Source organism: Argentina silus, assembly GCF_951799395.1.
Source record: "Argentina silus genome assembly, chromosome: 5".
Classification (NCBI taxonomy): domain Eukaryota; kingdom Metazoa; phylum Chordata; class Actinopteri; order Argentiniformes; family Argentinidae; genus Argentina; species Argentina silus.
In genome coordinates, this window is record NC_139659.1 from 16,861,822 (window position 1) to 16,879,238 (window position 17,417).

General features: G+C 41.7%; 2 protein-coding genes across 5 annotated transcripts in view; both read left to right on the forward strand.

The window, feature by feature from the left end:
* Positions 1-10,248, forward strand: part of LOC310805264 (ran-binding protein 3-like) — a 14,031-nt gene extending 3,783 nt beyond the window's left edge. The window contains exons 2-14 of the mRNA XM_083670861.1: positions 3,183-3,241; positions 3,430-3,460; positions 3,578-3,643; positions 4,082-4,144; positions 4,870-4,935; positions 5,108-5,205; positions 5,983-6,053; positions 6,439-6,511; positions 6,620-6,701; positions 7,143-7,264; positions 7,431-7,551; positions 7,698-8,048; positions 9,093-10,248. Coding sequence (XP_083526987.1) covers positions 3,183-3,241; positions 3,430-3,460; positions 3,578-3,643; positions 4,082-4,144; positions 4,870-4,935; positions 5,108-5,205; positions 5,983-6,053; positions 6,439-6,511; positions 6,620-6,701; positions 7,143-7,264; positions 7,431-7,551; positions 7,698-8,048; positions 9,093-9,139 — 1,250 coding nt within the window. The 3' untranslated portion in view covers positions 9,140-10,248. The remainder of the gene's footprint in view (positions 1-3,182; positions 3,242-3,429; positions 3,461-3,577; positions 3,644-4,081; positions 4,145-4,869; positions 4,936-5,107; positions 5,206-5,982; positions 6,054-6,438; positions 6,512-6,619; positions 6,702-7,142; positions 7,265-7,430; positions 7,552-7,697; positions 8,049-9,092) is intronic.
* A 459-nt stretch (positions 10,249-10,707) lies between these two features.
* On the forward strand, positions 10,708-17,119 carry nadk2 (NAD kinase 2, mitochondrial). 4 transcript variants are annotated; one of them, XM_083670674.1, is made up of 12 exons: positions 10,708-11,660; positions 12,055-12,143; positions 12,426-12,514; positions 12,717-12,798; positions 12,995-13,078; positions 13,416-13,579; positions 13,794-13,878; positions 14,053-14,196; positions 14,873-14,928; positions 15,083-15,136; positions 15,364-15,487; positions 15,591-17,119. In XM_083670674.1, the coding sequence occupies exons 1-12, from the start codon at positions 11,424-11,426 to the stop codon at positions 15,727-15,729; spliced, it is 1,347 nt and encodes a 448-aa protein (XP_083526800.1). In that variant the 5' UTR covers positions 10,708-11,423; the 3' UTR covers positions 15,730-17,119. The 4 variants fall into 4 exon arrangements, with proteins under 4 accessions (XP_083526800.1, XP_083526802.1, XP_083526801.1 ...); XM_083670676.1 differs by having other exon boundaries at positions 14,101-14,196; XM_083670675.1 differs by having other exon boundaries at positions 13,416-13,555.
* Positions 17,120-17,417: the final 298 nt, after the last annotated feature.

A 17,417-nucleotide genomic window follows, 5' to 3' on the forward strand; every position in this document is an offset into this window, starting at 1 on the left:
CCAAACAATTAAAGTAAGGTCTTACAGTGGAAAAGTTATTCACTTTCCGAGAGTAGATCTACTATTTTTTGCCTTTGCTGATGAAGCAGTGTGAGGGCCTTATACAATGAAGAAAAGAGAGCTTGTCACAGTCTACAATAGACAATTCAGTTGTGAGTCAACAGGCATACAAGGGTTGCCACGGTGAAGTGTACTGTGTATGTCTTTACTGCATGTGTATGTTTATGTTTTCAGCAGTGGTGCCAGGCGGATTAGCTGTGTGTGTGTGTGTGTGTGTGTGTGTGTGTGTGTGTGTGTGTGTGTGTGTGTGTGTGTGTGTGTGGGTGTGTGTGTGTGTGTGGGTGTGGGTGTGGGTGGGTTTACAGCCTGTTATAATCTCCGGGCCGTGATGCCTGGTCATTAAAGGCAGGGATATAAGAGTAACCAACGTGACAGAGGGAAAAAAACACAAAGTGATGGAGAGCACAACCCATGACTCCATACATCATTCCATACATCAGCCATACATCATTCTCAGCTGGACTCTCTTAATCTGGGTGGTCATCAGCTACAATATACACATAATAGAAACATCAGATAGCTAGGCAATAGTGAGGGATGCCAAAACACAGGCACATACTATACACATTAGACCAATAGCACTGCTGAACACACAGCCACAACAGTCAGCCATTCCTGTTTTAAAGCTAATCTGTCATTTCAAAGAATGGCTTTTCTAGGGCAGCCTTTTTTGGTTCGATGGACTGTTGATTGCAATATGACTATTACAGTGAACCATCTGTCTTCATTTGTTACAAGCTGTGCATCATTTGGGACAGTAGTAGATTTGGAAATATCAAGTTATTGTAAACATGTAATCCAGTGTTAGATACTGTATATTATGATTATGATATATATGATGTATATGACTTCTCCATGTTAGGAGTAAGGAACAGTGCCTTAAATCATCAGAGAGAAGAGAGAACATTCAGTGCTCAGTCTTGGCTGGATGTCATGATAGATGGTTTCATTCAGTTTGAGAGGTTTGATTTGTGCTTCATATCTGTAAAGAGGATGGATGGGTGCATCTCTTCTGATGTCACTGTATGCTCGCTCACCATGGTCCTTTTCAACAGTAATCTACTACAGTGATTCTTAGCAGCCTTTTTGTATGAGAGACCTCAAAGTTAACTTGTATTGATGAATATGTTTAAAATCAAACTTGTCTCTCAGAATACTGGCAACATTTTGGTTTATTCTGTCAGACAGAGAACAGGAATGATCTGTTCTCCATTTGAGTGTGCTATTTAGGGTTAGGGTTAGTGAAGTAAATGAGAAGACATCAAACACTGTTCTTTGACAGTGTGTTTATTACATATCCCATCTTTCACTGACTTATGTAATACTGACTCCACTAATCCTTGATGTGGAAGAAGTGCAGCTGTCACTGAGGGTTGACATGCCTGTCTGGTGTTAGTCACAATGCTCAGGTCAGTGCTACTGTATCCTCATCAGGTCTGGTCTGTTACTGTAGGCCCATGTCCAGCTTGGGTCAGGAGCTGACTGACCTCTGTTATTGTATGGCCCACTGCTGTCTAGGGTCAGGAGCTGACTGACCTCTGTTATTGTATTGCCCGCTGCTGTCTAGGGTCAGGAGCTGACTGACCTCTGGAGACTGAACTCAGACTTATGGTAAAGCAGGTCGAAGGAGAAGGATGAGGAGAGGAGAGGCGGTAAGATGATTGAGGATGAGAGGAAAGGAGAGGAAAGGAGAGGAGAGGAGAGGAGAGGAGAGGAGAGGAGAGGAATGTGTAGGGGAGATTTGGGGAAGAAGAATAGAGATGTAGAAGTAGACCTCTACTTTTCACACATATAATCTACAAGTAACTATATATAACCTCTCTGTGCCAACCTATACAGAATAATAGGCCACTTACCACTAGCACCATATGAGTGTTCTGTAAACTGTACATTTCTGTTCCCCTGCTGTTTGTCTACTCTAGCTAGGTACTTTAGCTCCAAGTCCTCAGAGTTGGACTCTGGTCATGGCCTGATTTACCCACAGACAGGATTATTGTGGTCTGTGGTAAAAAAAAAAGTTTTTTTTTTTAACAAATTACCTTCTGGCATGACTACTGACACTCACTCAATAGTCAATAGAAACTACACAGAAAGATAACGAGTGTTATACGCTGTACTGTATGTGTTTAGATATGAAAAGCATTTGACTGATCGTTTTCATCATGGCACCATCAGTGAATGTCTGCAACCATTAGTGTATTGGTACTGTCTTGGTACCTAGTGTACAACAAAGGAATGGACACTTTTGAAAATGTGTTATTTTTCATTTGTTGACAGCTGGAATGGGTCTGTGGTGATTCTAGTCGATCTGTATAGTAGATAGTATCGGGTCAATGACAGAGTCTCTGTGTGTATATATATAGCCTCCAGACAGGTCTGGACTGGTCTCAGTTTGACCCATGGCCAAGCCTTGGCGTCTGATGCCTGGCTCACACCTCCAGCACTACCCCATCACTCAACCCTGCCATGGTGGGCCTGTCCCCAGCTCCCAGTGCTCCTTGTCAGGCTAGGGGCTTACATAAGTCCCTCCAAGTCAAAGCTTCTATTCATTAGGATAATGCATTGGGAGGGACGACTCAGATCTCAACAACTGTGGGCTCGCTGGCGCTCTGTGGGCTGGCTGGCTGTTAGGGCTCCTCTGTTCCTCTGTGGTTGAGCCATTGTGACATTTCATTCTTGGCTGTACAATATGTAAAGCACTGTCTTTTGGATGGGTGGATCTTTTGTAATTGGTTTTGATGTTTTTTTTGGAGGGGGGTTGATTGAGTAATAATCTTGTGGTGGATAAAATACTCTTAAATGCAGAGCTGTACTTCTGCAGATTTTTTCTCACTTTGCATTTTAGATTCTTGGCAGAACAGGGTGTACTGACAGCTCACACCCATGTTTTGGTTACAGTACATCATTGTGTGTATTGGGATGAAAAACAGCAGGGTTTCAGCAATTTGTTGAACATTTCAATGGAAGTATTAAGTCATTTTGATGTAAGTTTTAAGTTTGTGTATGTGACAAACACAGCTAAGATGCACTCATAGATGATATACAGTAGTAATTTGATAGTAGATCATTTGTGTCAAGCTGTCTGGCTCTCTAACTCAACTAATCACTGTCTCTTTTCACAGAAAGAACTGTGCTTGCCCCACCAATGTTCATCTTTCAAAAGATGGCCCCATCTATGAAGGTAACCTTTCCTAATTATGGGATAGTTTTCCTAATTGTGTCAAATGCTGACAGAGGATGGACATGTCTTATGGACATGAGCAAAGATCATGCAGTTGCTATTAAGTGTGATAAATCCAGAGATGTGATGGAAAAGTATGTATTCGTATTATTTTGTGACTGAACCTTTTATGGGTTGATTTTCAACAGAGGAGAGCAGAAAGATGGGAGGAGGGAGCAGGTGAGCACGATAGTTTACCACAATGCCTTGACTGCTGCTGCATGATTGCTCTCCATTGCTTTCTATTGACTATTGCAGTGTGGTGTTTATGTGTCTTTTTGTCTTTTTCTGACTCAGTTGTTGGAGTCAGTCCAAGCAAACGAGTGAGATCATTCACCCTCCCCAGTCCAAGAACCAGGAGTGGTGAGTACTCACAAAACACAACAATGTGAATATATGCCTGATTTCACACTCACACTCATATAAAGTAACTTGTACAGTATGTATGTATATAACAGTGGAGACAGGTGGAGGCAGAACTCGGAGGACGGGCTCATTATAACGCATGGAATGGAATGAGGAATGGTATCAAACGTGTTTAAGATACAATAACTACTGATGAAGAAAATCTGTTTTTGATCCCTGTTATTGTGGTGATTGACTGGTGGGAGTGGTCTATCTAGTGGCCCAATGGTAGCGCATTACACTACATTGCTTCACACATACTGCCTTTATTGAGATCGATTCTTGATTGACAGGGCATAATCCCACCACCCAAGGGCTCAGAAGTAAATGTCTTTCTGTAGCTTCAACTCCAGCTCTGCAGGTGGTTAACATAACTGCTCTTCTGTCTGTGGACAGGCTCCTGTGACAACAGTAGACGAATACGATCAAGCTCTCTCTCCTTTCCTCCGGCCCGGCCAGGTAACCAAAACTCCTCCAATTCCTGTCATCACTCTTCATCTCTTAATAACCTTTTAATCTCTGTCTGTCAGTTCGTCTACCCTTCAGAATGCCCCCCAGGGCTTGCAGTAAACATGCAAATCCATAGCAAGGAGTGGCAACTGAGTCGCATGTGTTGTGACTCGACTTGCATGGGGATGATTGATAAGTAGAATGGGTTTGGACCGGCAGTGCAAGTTTTCATCCCTTATCTATATTCACTATCTGTATGCCATGCAAGTCCATTCCTCTGGGGGGCTCAGATTCCCAGCAGCCACTTAGCTGACCTCACTATAACTGTCCATTGGTCTGTTTCAGTTTCACTCTGTCAGTGTGCAGACCTCACCTGCTGATCATAAATCACCACAGTGACCCTGTTGTCATGTTGTCATGTGTCAACTCTGTCAGTCACTTTGAATAGAAATCTTGGTCATGTTTTGACCATTCATATTAATCTTCGGACTGACTTGGAAATCTTTGTTTATCTTCCAACTTTGTTCCTGTCATTAACTTTCTTTGCTGGCATTGTTTTGTCATATTTTAAAATATATATATATAAAAACTTTTAAACCTACCTTTTGAACCACCTTAACGGATGATGAAAAGTCTATAATAATATATTTATTTATAGTATATAATGAATTATATGCATGTACAACTTATGTTTGTGTACTTTTCTAATGGATCTTCTCTCCTCTCTCACCTAGTCTCAAGATCAAATGTGTTCATGACCTCAAATATATGCAACCGGACCAACGTTTCCACAGAAACAGGTTTGTGTTCTTTCTCTGGTCTTGTCCAGCAAAAGTAACCTTGTTGAATATACGGTATATTATTTCAACCTTCTCTGATTTTCAATTACAGAAACAAAAATGCATTGAATTCCCTCTGTACCCTCTTCCGTCTTCCCCACTCCCTCTGACTTTCTCTACTACTCTTCTGTAGTGTCAGCTGTAGGCAGGGTGAGAAGGTCATTACTGAGGCCTGCTCTTCTCCTGGCTCCTCAGCCCTGCAACATCTCTGGGCAGCCACACCTACCTGAGGTATTCCACAACCCCCTCACACACCCTCATATCCCTGCTCTACCCCCCTGCTACTCACCCTACACATTCTCTGTCCCAGGTGCATCTCACACAATGATCTACAGATCAGTGGTATCACATCTTGGTGTCAGGGCCATGGCACTGCCCTCAGCTGATACCCAAGAACAGGCGGATATTGTCCTGTCAGCCCTGAGAGAGTGAAAAGTGAAAAAGAGTAAAAACTCTCTCAGACAAAAACTCTAATCTTTTGATGACAGAGGTTGTGTCACTGCCTGAGGGACCTGTATGCTTTTCTCAAAATAAATTTGCTGCACACAGCCGGAGGGGTGGGAGGATGTTCATTTATAAACCTCAAAACCGGTTTGAATCAGCTCTTATTGTGTATTGGCTTCATCCTACAGTGTTTTGTTTTTTTATCAGAAAGCTTAGTTATGCCAGAGTGAATATATTTCTTTCTACCCCCAAACTCCACACACACACTCAACAGAATGATATATTTTTTTTATATGTACATTCTGCTCTTTAGTTACAGTAAATGTGCTTTGAAAGAACATGGTAACAGTTTATGGTATAGTAATTACCTAGTGATTACCCATTGGTCTCTCAAGGATTAACTGAAACAAGCACAAATACTACTGTAGGTTACTGTAGTCACCAATGGTGTTCAATGTTTTGACATAAGCAACAAAGAACCACTTGTTGCAATGTAATGTATGTGCCACCTGAGGATTGTAAAATAAAATGTAACATAATTTTCCATTGTATTTTGTTCCACAGGTAAGGGATGATCTCAGCAGCATCACAACTAACTGCCTCTCGTCTGCAAGTGAATCACCTCAGGTTCACAGGTACGCAAGATAACAGAGGGGATGCAGGGTTTTGCTGTTTCCAGCATCACAGCCACTTTATGTTGCATGTGTGAATGGCGGACATTCTTAACATGGGGACTGTCCACTTCAGGTCATGGCAACAAGTCAATTAGGTTTTCTTGCTCTCTTTCATTGGTTACTACAGCAATCTACAAAGTGAAGGGAGTGATTTAATAGGTTCATTTAGGTTAGGTTTGTTAAATCAGGGTGGTTAAATACTTGGATGAGGGGATACCTTCCAGCGGGACCAGAACTAGGCAGCTTTGCTTTAATGTAGAGACTCAGGGTTGTATTGTTGGGCTCCTCTGTTTTAGTTCTCAGCAATGGCACTGAACCTGTTGACTTCTTGTTCACCCATTCACAGATCAAAGACAAACGTTCCCATCTCAGACAGGGTCCAGTTTGTATTTGGAGAAAACATGAGCGAGAGAGTTTTGGTGAGTTCTAAACATATACAATTGCACTTACAAACTTGTGAACCTGCACATATGATGCAAACAATTTGCAATACCATGCCATGCATACTAAAGTCCTTGCTTTCATAGAGTCCACAGAAGACAACAAGCGGTGAATATGAGTCTGACTGCAGCTCCTCTGACTCTGAATCCTCCAGCTCTGATCATAAAGGTAAATCCTGCTCTTTGCCTTGTTTTAGGGGTCTTGTCTTTCACCTTTCAGGGATAGAGATAACATCTAGCAGCACTTTATGCCCAGCCTAGAGGACTTGAGTTGTGTACCCCTATTCTAATAGTACCCTACTGCCTCTTAGTGGATGCATCTGAGAACTGCAGCCAATGTGACTCAGACACTGGTCTCCTCCTGTATTTACCAATTACATTATGTCAGACCATGGCAATGATTATTGTTGTTGTTGAGCTGTGCCGTATCCTCTCTGACCCCACTCTGTGTCAGTGTTACCATGCACAGCCCCCTTTCTGTCGTCTACCTGACTGTGTTTCTGCTGTAGCCTATGCGCAGTGTGTCTTGGGCTTATAGAATAGTGGGTTAGTATTTGTTTTCTCTGCATGTCTGGGTTGCGTGTCGACGTTGCTGTGTGTGTTAACACAGAGGCTGTGTGGAGTACACTGAGGGAGTCAGCTGCAGCGTACACAGCGTCATGTGGGAGGCACCGTCTGCTCAGATGTGTTCAGCTCTTCACTGGAGAGGAGAAGGAGAGTAATGTGGTCCAGGTGAGGAAATTATGATGAAATAGATAACATTCATTGGATTCTTAAACATTTTGTAAAAAAAAAAATAAAAAAAATAATGTATTAATACCTTAATAGAGTTATATGTTCTATCTACTGTAGCTTAGAAGGGGCCTGTTTAAAGATCCTCTTTGCTGCTGTCTTTTAGCTGACCTGCAGACTGTTTGTCCTGGAAAAAGGAACTCAGTCATGGAGTGAGCGAGGGAGGGGAGTCCTACGACTCAATGATCTAGCGTCAGGGACCAAAGGGGGTCTGCAGTCCAGGATAGGTGAGTTTATGATGAGGGAGGGGAAGCAGACTGCACTTCCCATCTGTCCTATGACCAACAGTTCTTGGCCTTCATCCTCAATCATTCTCATGTCTCTCACACATGTGGCCTCTCTCTCTGACCCTCTCCCCCAACCCCACACACAGTTATGAGGCATCAGGGCAGTCTCAAGGTCATCCTCAACACTAAGCTCTGGCCACAAACACACCTGCGACGGCCTGGCCGCCGTAACATCCAGGTGACGGCAACAGACATGGAAAGTCAGTCCATGCGAGTCTTCCTCATCCAGGCCAGTGCTAGGGATGTGGCACGGCTCTACGTGGCCATCTATCACCGGCTGGTAGCCCTGCGCTGCAGCCCTGCTGGGCTGGACACCGAGGCTGGGGGGGGCAGGGCCAGGGAGGGACACTGCAACAGTGAGAATGAAGAAGAGGAGGAAGAGGAGGAGGAGAGACAAAGGCAGGAGAGAGAAGAGGGGCTAACACGACTAAGACCTGGTAAGAACGAACGGCCAACATGGAGATCATGTATACCGTATCTTACAGTTATCTGAGTGATAAATTATTAACTATTTCAAAAATGTATGAATTGTTCTTTCATCTGTTTACTATGTCTATATCTATACCAGACGTACTGACACGTGTACCTAATTCTTTGATTCCTGTTTCAACAACCCCAGATCGGAAGATTTGGATTATCATTTATATTATTTGAATAGTTTTGTTTGAAAACTTCTGTTGCACCACTGGAGGGTAGTCACTAATCCCCAGTCTACATAGATCTTTACTCTGATAACAAAGATATAAAAATGTCAAGTTCAAAATAAAGCATAACAATATTGTTTTTAAAGATAATGTTAAGTACGCATAGTAAGTAGTACTCCTTCAATCCTCCTGGAAGATGTGGCATTGAACTATAATTAGCCCCATATCAACTACCCCTGCATACTGTATATCACATTCCTGTGGTTGGTAACTGAGGCCATCTGAAGCCAGAACATATGTGCTGTCCATTACCCATAAAGCATAGGAGGACTCAGTAATATATGCCATTTAGCTGACGCTTGTATCCAAAGCAACTTACATTACAGTGAGTGCATACATTTCAGTATATATGGTCCCAGCAGGAATCAAACCCATAACCTAAGCGTTGTTAGCACTATGCTCTACCAACTGAACTGAACTCAGTAGTAGTAGTCATATTATTCTCTCCTAACATCACATTTCCTATTCTTTGTACATGTCTGGAAAGACACTGGGGCAAACCATAGAGCGAAGTCTAAAGCAGGGGTGAACAATCATATCTGCAGAGGGCTGGTGTGGTTGTAGACTTACAACCCAGCAATAACATGTCTGATTGTTGTTGTCTTAATTGAAGACCATTATTAGTTTATTTGTTGAATCAGTTATCTTGCTGCTTGGTTGCAACAAAACTCTGCAACCACACCAGCCCTCTGCGGATTGGATCTACAGGTATGAAATTAAATACAATCCTCTTTTACTTCCACAAATGTCTCATAATCTCATCTCTCTCATTTGCAGTGGTTTGTGATTGGATGCACAGTAAACCCAGTTTGGGTTCTTGGTGACATGAGACCCCGGCCCTACAGTGGTCACCCAAGATGCAGCAGCTTCTGATGACATCACACCTTCGCACCAATGGCTGAACAGAAATTTTGGCCATAATGGTAAAATGGGACAAACATGAAGAGAAAGCTTGCAAAACTCACCAGGATTTATTTTGCTACCATAACTGCCTTTGCCAAAAGATACCTTGGTTTGTCTTACTGACAGATCTTTCTTGTACTTACATTTTTACGTAAATGGTACGGAGAGAAATAATTGTAAATACAGATTGAAAGTTTTTGTTTATTTTATCTATGTACTTTTTTAAATGTTTCTATTTTGTTTGCACTGTATATGAATCAAGTTTATGTAAAGTGCTATCGAGGCATCCGTATTGGACAATTTATTTTTGAACCATTTGCAAATGGTTTTGTTCTTCTATATTAATTTTAGAGGAATTATGATGTTCGACTATATTGTTTTAGGTCAGTCCCTACAAATAGAATATCTATCTCTCTCTACTTATTTCAACTGTGAAAGAATTTTTTGTTTTTGTTTGCTGTTTTATCTTTATAGTTATTTACAACAATCACAATGTTTTCTTCTATCATCATCCATTTGATTCACTTCAGCACAATATTTTATTTTATTTTAAAGACAGTGTTGCGCTAAAATAATTTTTCTGCCTACCTCTTTGCATTTTCTTGATCTACGCAAATTCTTTAAGCATTGGCTGGTGGCAAATGTGAGGACATATTGAATTGTTTTTCTGTGGATTCAAGCTGTATTATTCTTGAATGCTTTATCAGCCGCAATTTACTCAGAAGGATAATCCTGCATTAAAAGCAAACATGATTATGCTTATTCTGCTGATGTTTACCATGTTACCATACTACCCGTTATGTTACCATGATTGATAAAAACAGATTTGCTCATATATTTTATGAGTTACTTTTTTTTTTTTTTTTTTTTTGGTTGACCCTTGATTCTGCTGCTATAAGAAACAAATCACATTTTCAGGGACTATGGTATGACGGTGAAGGTGATAGGTAAGGAGGTGATGATAGGTAAGGTGATGATAGGTAAGGAGGTGATGATAGGTAAGGAGATGGTAGGTAAGGTGATGATAGGTAAGGAGGTGATGATAGGTAAGGAGGTGATGATAGGTAAGGAGGTGATGATAGGTAAGGAGATGGTAGGTAAGGAGGTGATGATAGGTAAGGAGGTGACAGGTAAGGAGGTGACAGGTAAGGAGGTGATAGGTAAGTCTCCAATGAAAAAACATAAAGAAGGCTCTTATACTGTTTTGGTTATGATTAAGTAATGTAGGGTCATCTATAATAAAATCATATTCTTCAAAATCATGGACATGGATTATTCGAAATTAATGGAAATATTCCAGACTATGACTTTCATAATGATGAGCATCTGTCATCCTATTCACCTGCTTTGCTTCATGAACAGCTGTGGGTGATGATGGAAAGGAGCAGAGGAAACTATTTACAACCAATCTCATGCTCCACCCATCTACTCTTAACTCCACCCCTCTCTTTTGTCGCCTGCGTGACCTTACGTGCTTCAAAGATGGTGATGTACTGCTGATGCTCTGTCTGGATTACACTCATGTCACTAGTTTGCCTCTTTTAACTGTTCAGCGCAACAAAATAAATATGTGTATGATTGTCCGAATATAGTTCATAATGTGGCACTCGCACGAGTAAGCTACGCGGCTGTTGAGGCTCGCTACTAGTAGGGCTAGCCAGCTTTAAGCTAGCTAGGCAACTAGCTTGACAGCTAGCAATGTAGATTTGTTTTGTATTCACACCTGTGACGTTCTCATGCGGCTAAGCTAGCTGTCTCGCTGGAGCAGGGAACAGTATCCTGAGCAGGGACACGTCGAGGCCACGGGTCATAATTCATTAGTAAACTAACTGTAACACAAAAAAAAAAAAAAAAAAAAAGGTAGGACACAGTGACAGTTTTAATAAGTACTATTGCAAAAGTGACGTGATTGTGTAAGTGCTATTGCGGTTATGTTCCCACTCGGTCGAACTTAGCCAGCTGTCAAGTCCGGCTAGCGACAGAGCTAGCTAGTGGAGTGGTGGTCGCTGACCAGGTGAGAGAGGCGTCTCGCAGCATCTGGATTCAACGGGTTTAGTTCATGAATGGAACCAAGGAGAACAGCTGGATTGGGAGGCGAACGAAATCAACATTACTAGATTGGGTCAACTGATTTGGCCAACAACGTAACAGTTCTATCCAAGGGGACCAACAATAAATAACTTTCTATCATTAGTATATACAAGAATGACTTATCGGTCCTTTATGAACTTTCTGTGCCTTGGTAATCGAGTTGCCACAATTCTAAAGAGAGGCACTGGCGGGCGCCTCCCTCTCCAGACGGGCTTACGAAATATTGCATCGCGTCCTGATGCTGGGTTCAAACCCGGGAAAGTTGCAGTGGTGACAAAGACAACCAGATATGAATTTGAGCAGCAAAGATATCGCTATTCGGGGCTCTCGGAGGAGGATCTAAAACAGCTGGTAAGCGGGGAAAAAAGGTGATCTTATCAGAAATGGTTCCACATTGTCAAATTTCCTTTGACAACAATCCTAATGAATGCCGACACCTACTGTATGTAAACTAGAAAAAATGTCATTCTGATGTGCTCATGTTTGAAGTAATGGTTGAGGTCCGCACATCATGGACAGTACAAATGTACCTGGGGGTGAATTCCCATCTCCGGGCACTAGTAGAGAAACCAGTTCCACACCAGTTCCACTAGTAGAGAAACCAGTGTCATTCCTGAGGGAATTCTGCCTCCTAGTGATGCAACTATTAGAAATGCGTCTTACTCTACAGTTATTTTTGCCTTGACAATCATGATAATCATAATTGTATTCTGATATTTTACTTAATGCTTTGTCCTCATGGCAGCTTGCGATGAAGGGTTCCAGCTACAGTGGGCTCCTGGAGAGACACAACATCCACACACGCAACGTGGAACACATTGTGGACAGCCTGCAGTAAGACGTGGATGGGATTGGGATGTTTATACAAGGATGTTTACTTTCAGTGTTAGTTGTGGTGTGTCCATTTTTAAAGACATACAGGTATGAGAAATGCCTCATAAGTCTTTGTGGAGGAGTAAAGGAATCAATGACTCTCAAAGCCATAATTCATTACAGCGGTGGATAGAAATGGCAGATCATTTTTTCTGTGTTACATAGAGAGTATGATTATGTAATTGTTTGAAGTCTTCACTTGATTAGTCTATCTGAATGAGTGTATCTGTCCATGTTCCTCAGGAGAGAGGGGGTCGAGGTGCGTGTCGTGAAGAGGGGGGAATATGATGAAGAAACAGTGCGATGGGCAGATGCCATTATCTCTGCAGGGGGTAAGTGTTTCCTTTTAAAAAGCTTTTGCAGAGGACACACTTATTTAAAACAACCCAGTTGACCTATAGGCCCACTTTGTGTCAGTGCTCACAGCATACAGAGTTTGTATATTCATGTGAACAAAGGCTTCAGACAACGCACCTGCACAATACTATAGTTGTCATTATTAGCACTAACCCTAAGCCCTGTGTGTTTTGTTAGGTGATGGGACTATGCTGCTTGTTGCCAGTAAGGTTTTGAATAAGGACAAACCAGTTGTTGGAGTTAACACAGACCCTGAAAGGTAAGGAACTCATAACTGAAGGGGTATGTGTAGTAAAGGGATAGAATTGTGGGGTGAGAGCAGGGTAGGTGGGAAGCCACATACTGTACACATGTTCAGTTGTACTGGTCACCTCGTAAAGACCGACAGGTCCGGAAAATTCCTGATGCCCTTTTTTTAAACTAACCCTAACCCTTTTATTTCTCTGTGCATGAAGGTCAGAGGGACACCTGTGTCTTCCAGTGCGTTACACACATGCCTTCCCTGAGGCACTACGGAAACTCAGCCGTTGTGAGTTCAGGTGGGTGTCTCCTTTTTGACAGCTCAGGTGTGTTCTAAGGACCCTGGTCAGAATGCTGCTTTTGAGATGGCTCTGTTTGTGTGAAGAATACGTTTTGTGCTTTTCAATGAGCCTGGGCTCTTGCACTGCCCTCTAGTGTCCTTGTTGCTGAACTGTCAGAAGTGAATCGTTGGTTCCTGGAATGGTTATGCCTATTAATATCATGGCATGTTATCACCACCCCAACCCCTCTTCCTCCATATGGCTTTGTCGCTCTCTACTGCTTAACTCCCATGATCCTTTTCTGATTCATTCATTGCCCTTTCCCTCTCCAATGCTGTCCCTTTACAACCTGCAGGTGGCAGTGGCGGCAAAGGATCCGGCTACACCTGGAGGGTACAGGGATTAACCCCACCCCAGTGGACCTACATGAAGAGCAGCTGAGCTTGGAGCAGCACAACCAAGCCCATCGGCTCACCACCATGGAGGCCCAGCGCAGTACGGCCCCTCTGCCCCCCAAGTGTACCTGTCTCAGTCCCTTTGTCTGTCTGTGTCTTTTGGGAATGTCATACGCTTCTGAATGTTGCTTTTTCAAAAGTCGAATTGCACTGTTCCCTGTCCTTTTGAGTCTTGTGTGTGTTCCTGTGTGACTCTGTTCAGTCTTTGTCTAAGAACACTTAAAAGGTCCTGTTCTAATCTGTCCCTCAGTTAATTCAGTTGTGTTTCTTTGGGACAGGTGCAGTCAATGACATCTCCAGGCCTTATCTTCTCCCTGTCAGAAGTCTGAATGAAATCTTCATTGGAGAATCTCTGTCCTCCAGGTACCCTGTCATACCAGCAAGCCATATCATCGAGAACCCCCCCCCCCAAAAAACCATTAATGTCTTGTTTTGCGTGGTTGTTTAGGCTTGTTTAGGCCCTCATTAACCCTTCCTCTGCACTGCCACCCCCATCAGTCTCTCAAGCACTCATTGGTGGATCTCTGTCTGTCACAGGGTGAAGTGTAAATCCTTCAAACCCCATCTCACCCTCTCGCTCCATAGGGCTTCATACTATGAGATCTCTGTGGATGACGGACCATGGGAGAAGCAGAAGAGTTCAGGACTCAGCATCTGCACTGGAACTGGATCTAAAGCCTGGTATATCAGACGCCAAACGGATAGCTGCCATTCTTACCTATGTCGGTGTTTCCAAATCCTGGTCCTGGAGGACCACTGAATATGCTAGCTCTCACTCCAATTGTCAACAAAGCGCATTCACCACACACTCGTCCTCACACGCGACAAAGCTCAGTCAGAACAACAATGCAGTACATATGCAGCCGAATGCAGCAGTCTTCACAGTAGGGTTGGGCGGTATACCTTTTTTATACCATCCTCAAATAACATTGCATGGGGCTGGCGGGAGACGTCTTTGCGCCATATATTTAATCTCCATTGAAAAACTGAATATTTATGTGGTGACTGCTATACGTATGACGTTTAGCCTAAACAATCCTTTGAACTTTCCATCCCGATCACAGCTTGACAAACTAAACAGTTGGATAGCATAATATGATAGCTTAATAAGAAGCATCACACACTGCATTCGTAATAATATAACTTGTCTCATAGGCTATATGACACAGGACATAATTTGTCTATAAAATATTGATTTAGTTACTGTTAGGAGACTGCTATGCTCTGGGAGTCAGGGATACCGTTATACCGCCCAACCCTACTTCACAGTGGTGCTTCAGGACCAGGGGTGGGAAACACTTGGAGTTTCATGCTCATGCTGAGACTCATTATGGCCTTTTTTCTTTTATCTGTACAGGTCTTATAATATTAACAAACTGGTTGAACAGGCTGTGGAGGATGTCCTAAGAATAGGTTTGTTTACTTATTAGATGTTCAACAATGATGTTGATTTTAACTTTTCTTTTTTTCTTTTTTCTTTTTTCTTTTTTTTATCTTTTAAAGTGTAAAAAGCTACAAATGTACAATATCATGCATCAATGATAATGAGTTGTCTGTTTCTCCCCAGGAAAGACACAAACAGGTCTTGATATTCCACTGAATCAGGAACTAATTCAGAAGGGTGAGTTCCATAAACTACTGTATATAGCTGTAGTTTAAGTGAATGAGTCAGTGTTTTGATAGTATTTTCTTTGTGCATCGCTTGTCTCGATAATAACTAAAGATTTGACTAATCTTTGACAGTGTCTTCGACACCTTAGATTAAGTCCCCATAAGGACTTACATTTAGGAACTTTGAAATAAACATAATTGTCTTTAATGTATCTGCCTGTGTCTGTCTGTGGTCAGTTACCAATGAATACAACGAGTCTCTGGTGTTCAGTCCGGAGGACAGCCGGATGTTCTTCAGTATCAGAGAGCCCATCGTCAACAGAGTGTTCTCCAGCAGCCGCCAAAGAGGCTTCGCCAAAAGGTCACTTTTATTCTTAACCTTGTATTTGCAGTCATAAGCAAGTGAAAATGCGAAGTCACATTGTAAAAAAAATAAAATAATCATTTTTGCTTTTGCTCTTAAGGGTGTGTGTACGTTCGCGGTGCTGGGACGCGTGTATGGTGGTTGACGGAGGGACTTCGTTTGAGTTTAACGACGGTGCCATAGCAACAATCTCCATGACTGAGGAGGATCAGCTCCGGACAGTCCTCCTTGAGAACTGACTGGCCATCCACCATCACAGTGTTGTATAAAGGGAGTAGGGAGAGGAGGCTAATCCCATTAGCACCTGTGACCGGGAAATGAACTTGATCAGACAGTCATACAGTATCTTCCCCCTGTACATTTTCAGTTGAGATGTGAATTTAACAGGAAAAAAAACAAAATAATAATAAAAAATATATATACATATATATTATATTTTCACATGTGTTTGGACTTGCTGTTGGCAATCACAATTAGCTTATTTTGGTGACCGTTTGCTTTTTCCCCTCTTTGATTTATCCAAACTTTCATAAGCTTGCTGTACCTTGCTGTTTCACAAGTCTTTTGGGGTACAATTTACTTTGAGCAGCCTGATATTGGGTTAGAAAATGTGTGCCCTTGGTGCGGTAGTTGGTTGATAAAGGTATATGTCTGTTCTGTCAGGGTGCTTTAAGTGAAGCGTTACTTACTTTGCCTTTTCCATAAACTGTTGCCATTCACTATACCCAAACCCTCCTCTCCAATTGGGATATATGGCCAACTGATGGACAGAACTGTGAGTGGACGTTGAAAGGGACTTTTATTTATTTTCTTTTATCAAAGAAAATCATATTTAAATCATTGTAAATGTGTAGATATTTTGTGCCCACCTGAGACGTGAGATGTTGCCATGGAAATTTATTATTTTACTTTGAGGTCCTTTTTTTATGGAACTTCATGTTACAGAAACTTACTGAGGGACATTTTATGCATACATTTACTTTGTTTGTTGCTGTTGCTGCCATCACTAGTTCAGTTTTGTTTAATGATGTTAGGAGTTTTTCCAAACAGTGCCAATTTGAATGGGGGGGAAGCTAATGGTCAGTTGAAAGTACTACAGTTGATGTTTTTGGCATTTGTGAACAAAATGACAAAATATTTTTGGACTTTAGCTAATTATATATTTTTCTAGTAATTTTATTTTGCTGTTTGGCTTTATCTAAAGATATGACTTGGAGGAAAGTATAAAATGCACTAAAACATGCAAACCCAAAACCAGATGCATTGTATCTCATCACCTCTTTAAAACAAGAAATCACTCAACCCTGTAAACATTATGTGCCTGGGCCTATCTGATACTTTATACATCAAGAGACACTTGCTAGAATATTTTTGAAAGTTCTTCTTGCTTTGATAACAGAAATGTGGAAAGTTTTATAGGAATGTTTTTTTGATTCAAAACCATATTGTGTAAGAAGTGTTACAATGCAAAAATAGTGTTCTGTAAATCCCCACTATGTTGTGTGTATTCTGCCATGTCAACTGTTTGGGGCTGCTTTCTGAGGTTCTGGTTGCACAGTAATAGTGACACATGACTCATGTCTGTTATCTTATGGTGGTAGGTCATTACACTGTCTATTAAAGAGTGAAACTAAAGGTTGCCAATGATTTTTTCAAGCTCACATTGTAGACCATTTATCCAAATGGCAGTTTCCATTTGAAGGTTTGGCAAGACATTTGGCTATATGTTAATAGCAAAGCATATTGGTAATTTGACTCCCATGTAATGTACAGTGGCTTCGGAAAGTATTCAGACCCTTTTCCACATTTTGTTGTGTTATAGACTCAATTTAAAATGGATTAAATTAAAATAATTTGCCATCAATCCACACACAACACCCCAATATAACAAAGACAACACATTTTTTTTAAATGTCAGTAAATGTAT

Bases quoted from the DNA above. Each gene is read 5' to 3' on its own strand.
- nadk2 (XM_083670674.1), top strand. From the start codon at position 11,424: ATGACTTATCGGTCCTTTATGAACTTTCTGTGCCTTGGTAATCGAGTT. The intron at 14,197-14,872 runs GTATATCAGACG...TTATCTGTACAG, and splicing joins GGAACTGGATCTAAAGCCTG to GTCTTATAATATTAACAAAC. The intron at 15,488-15,590 runs GTCACTTTTATT...TTTGCTCTTAAG, and splicing joins CAAAGAGGCTTCGCCAAAAG to GGTGTGTGTACGTTCGCGGT.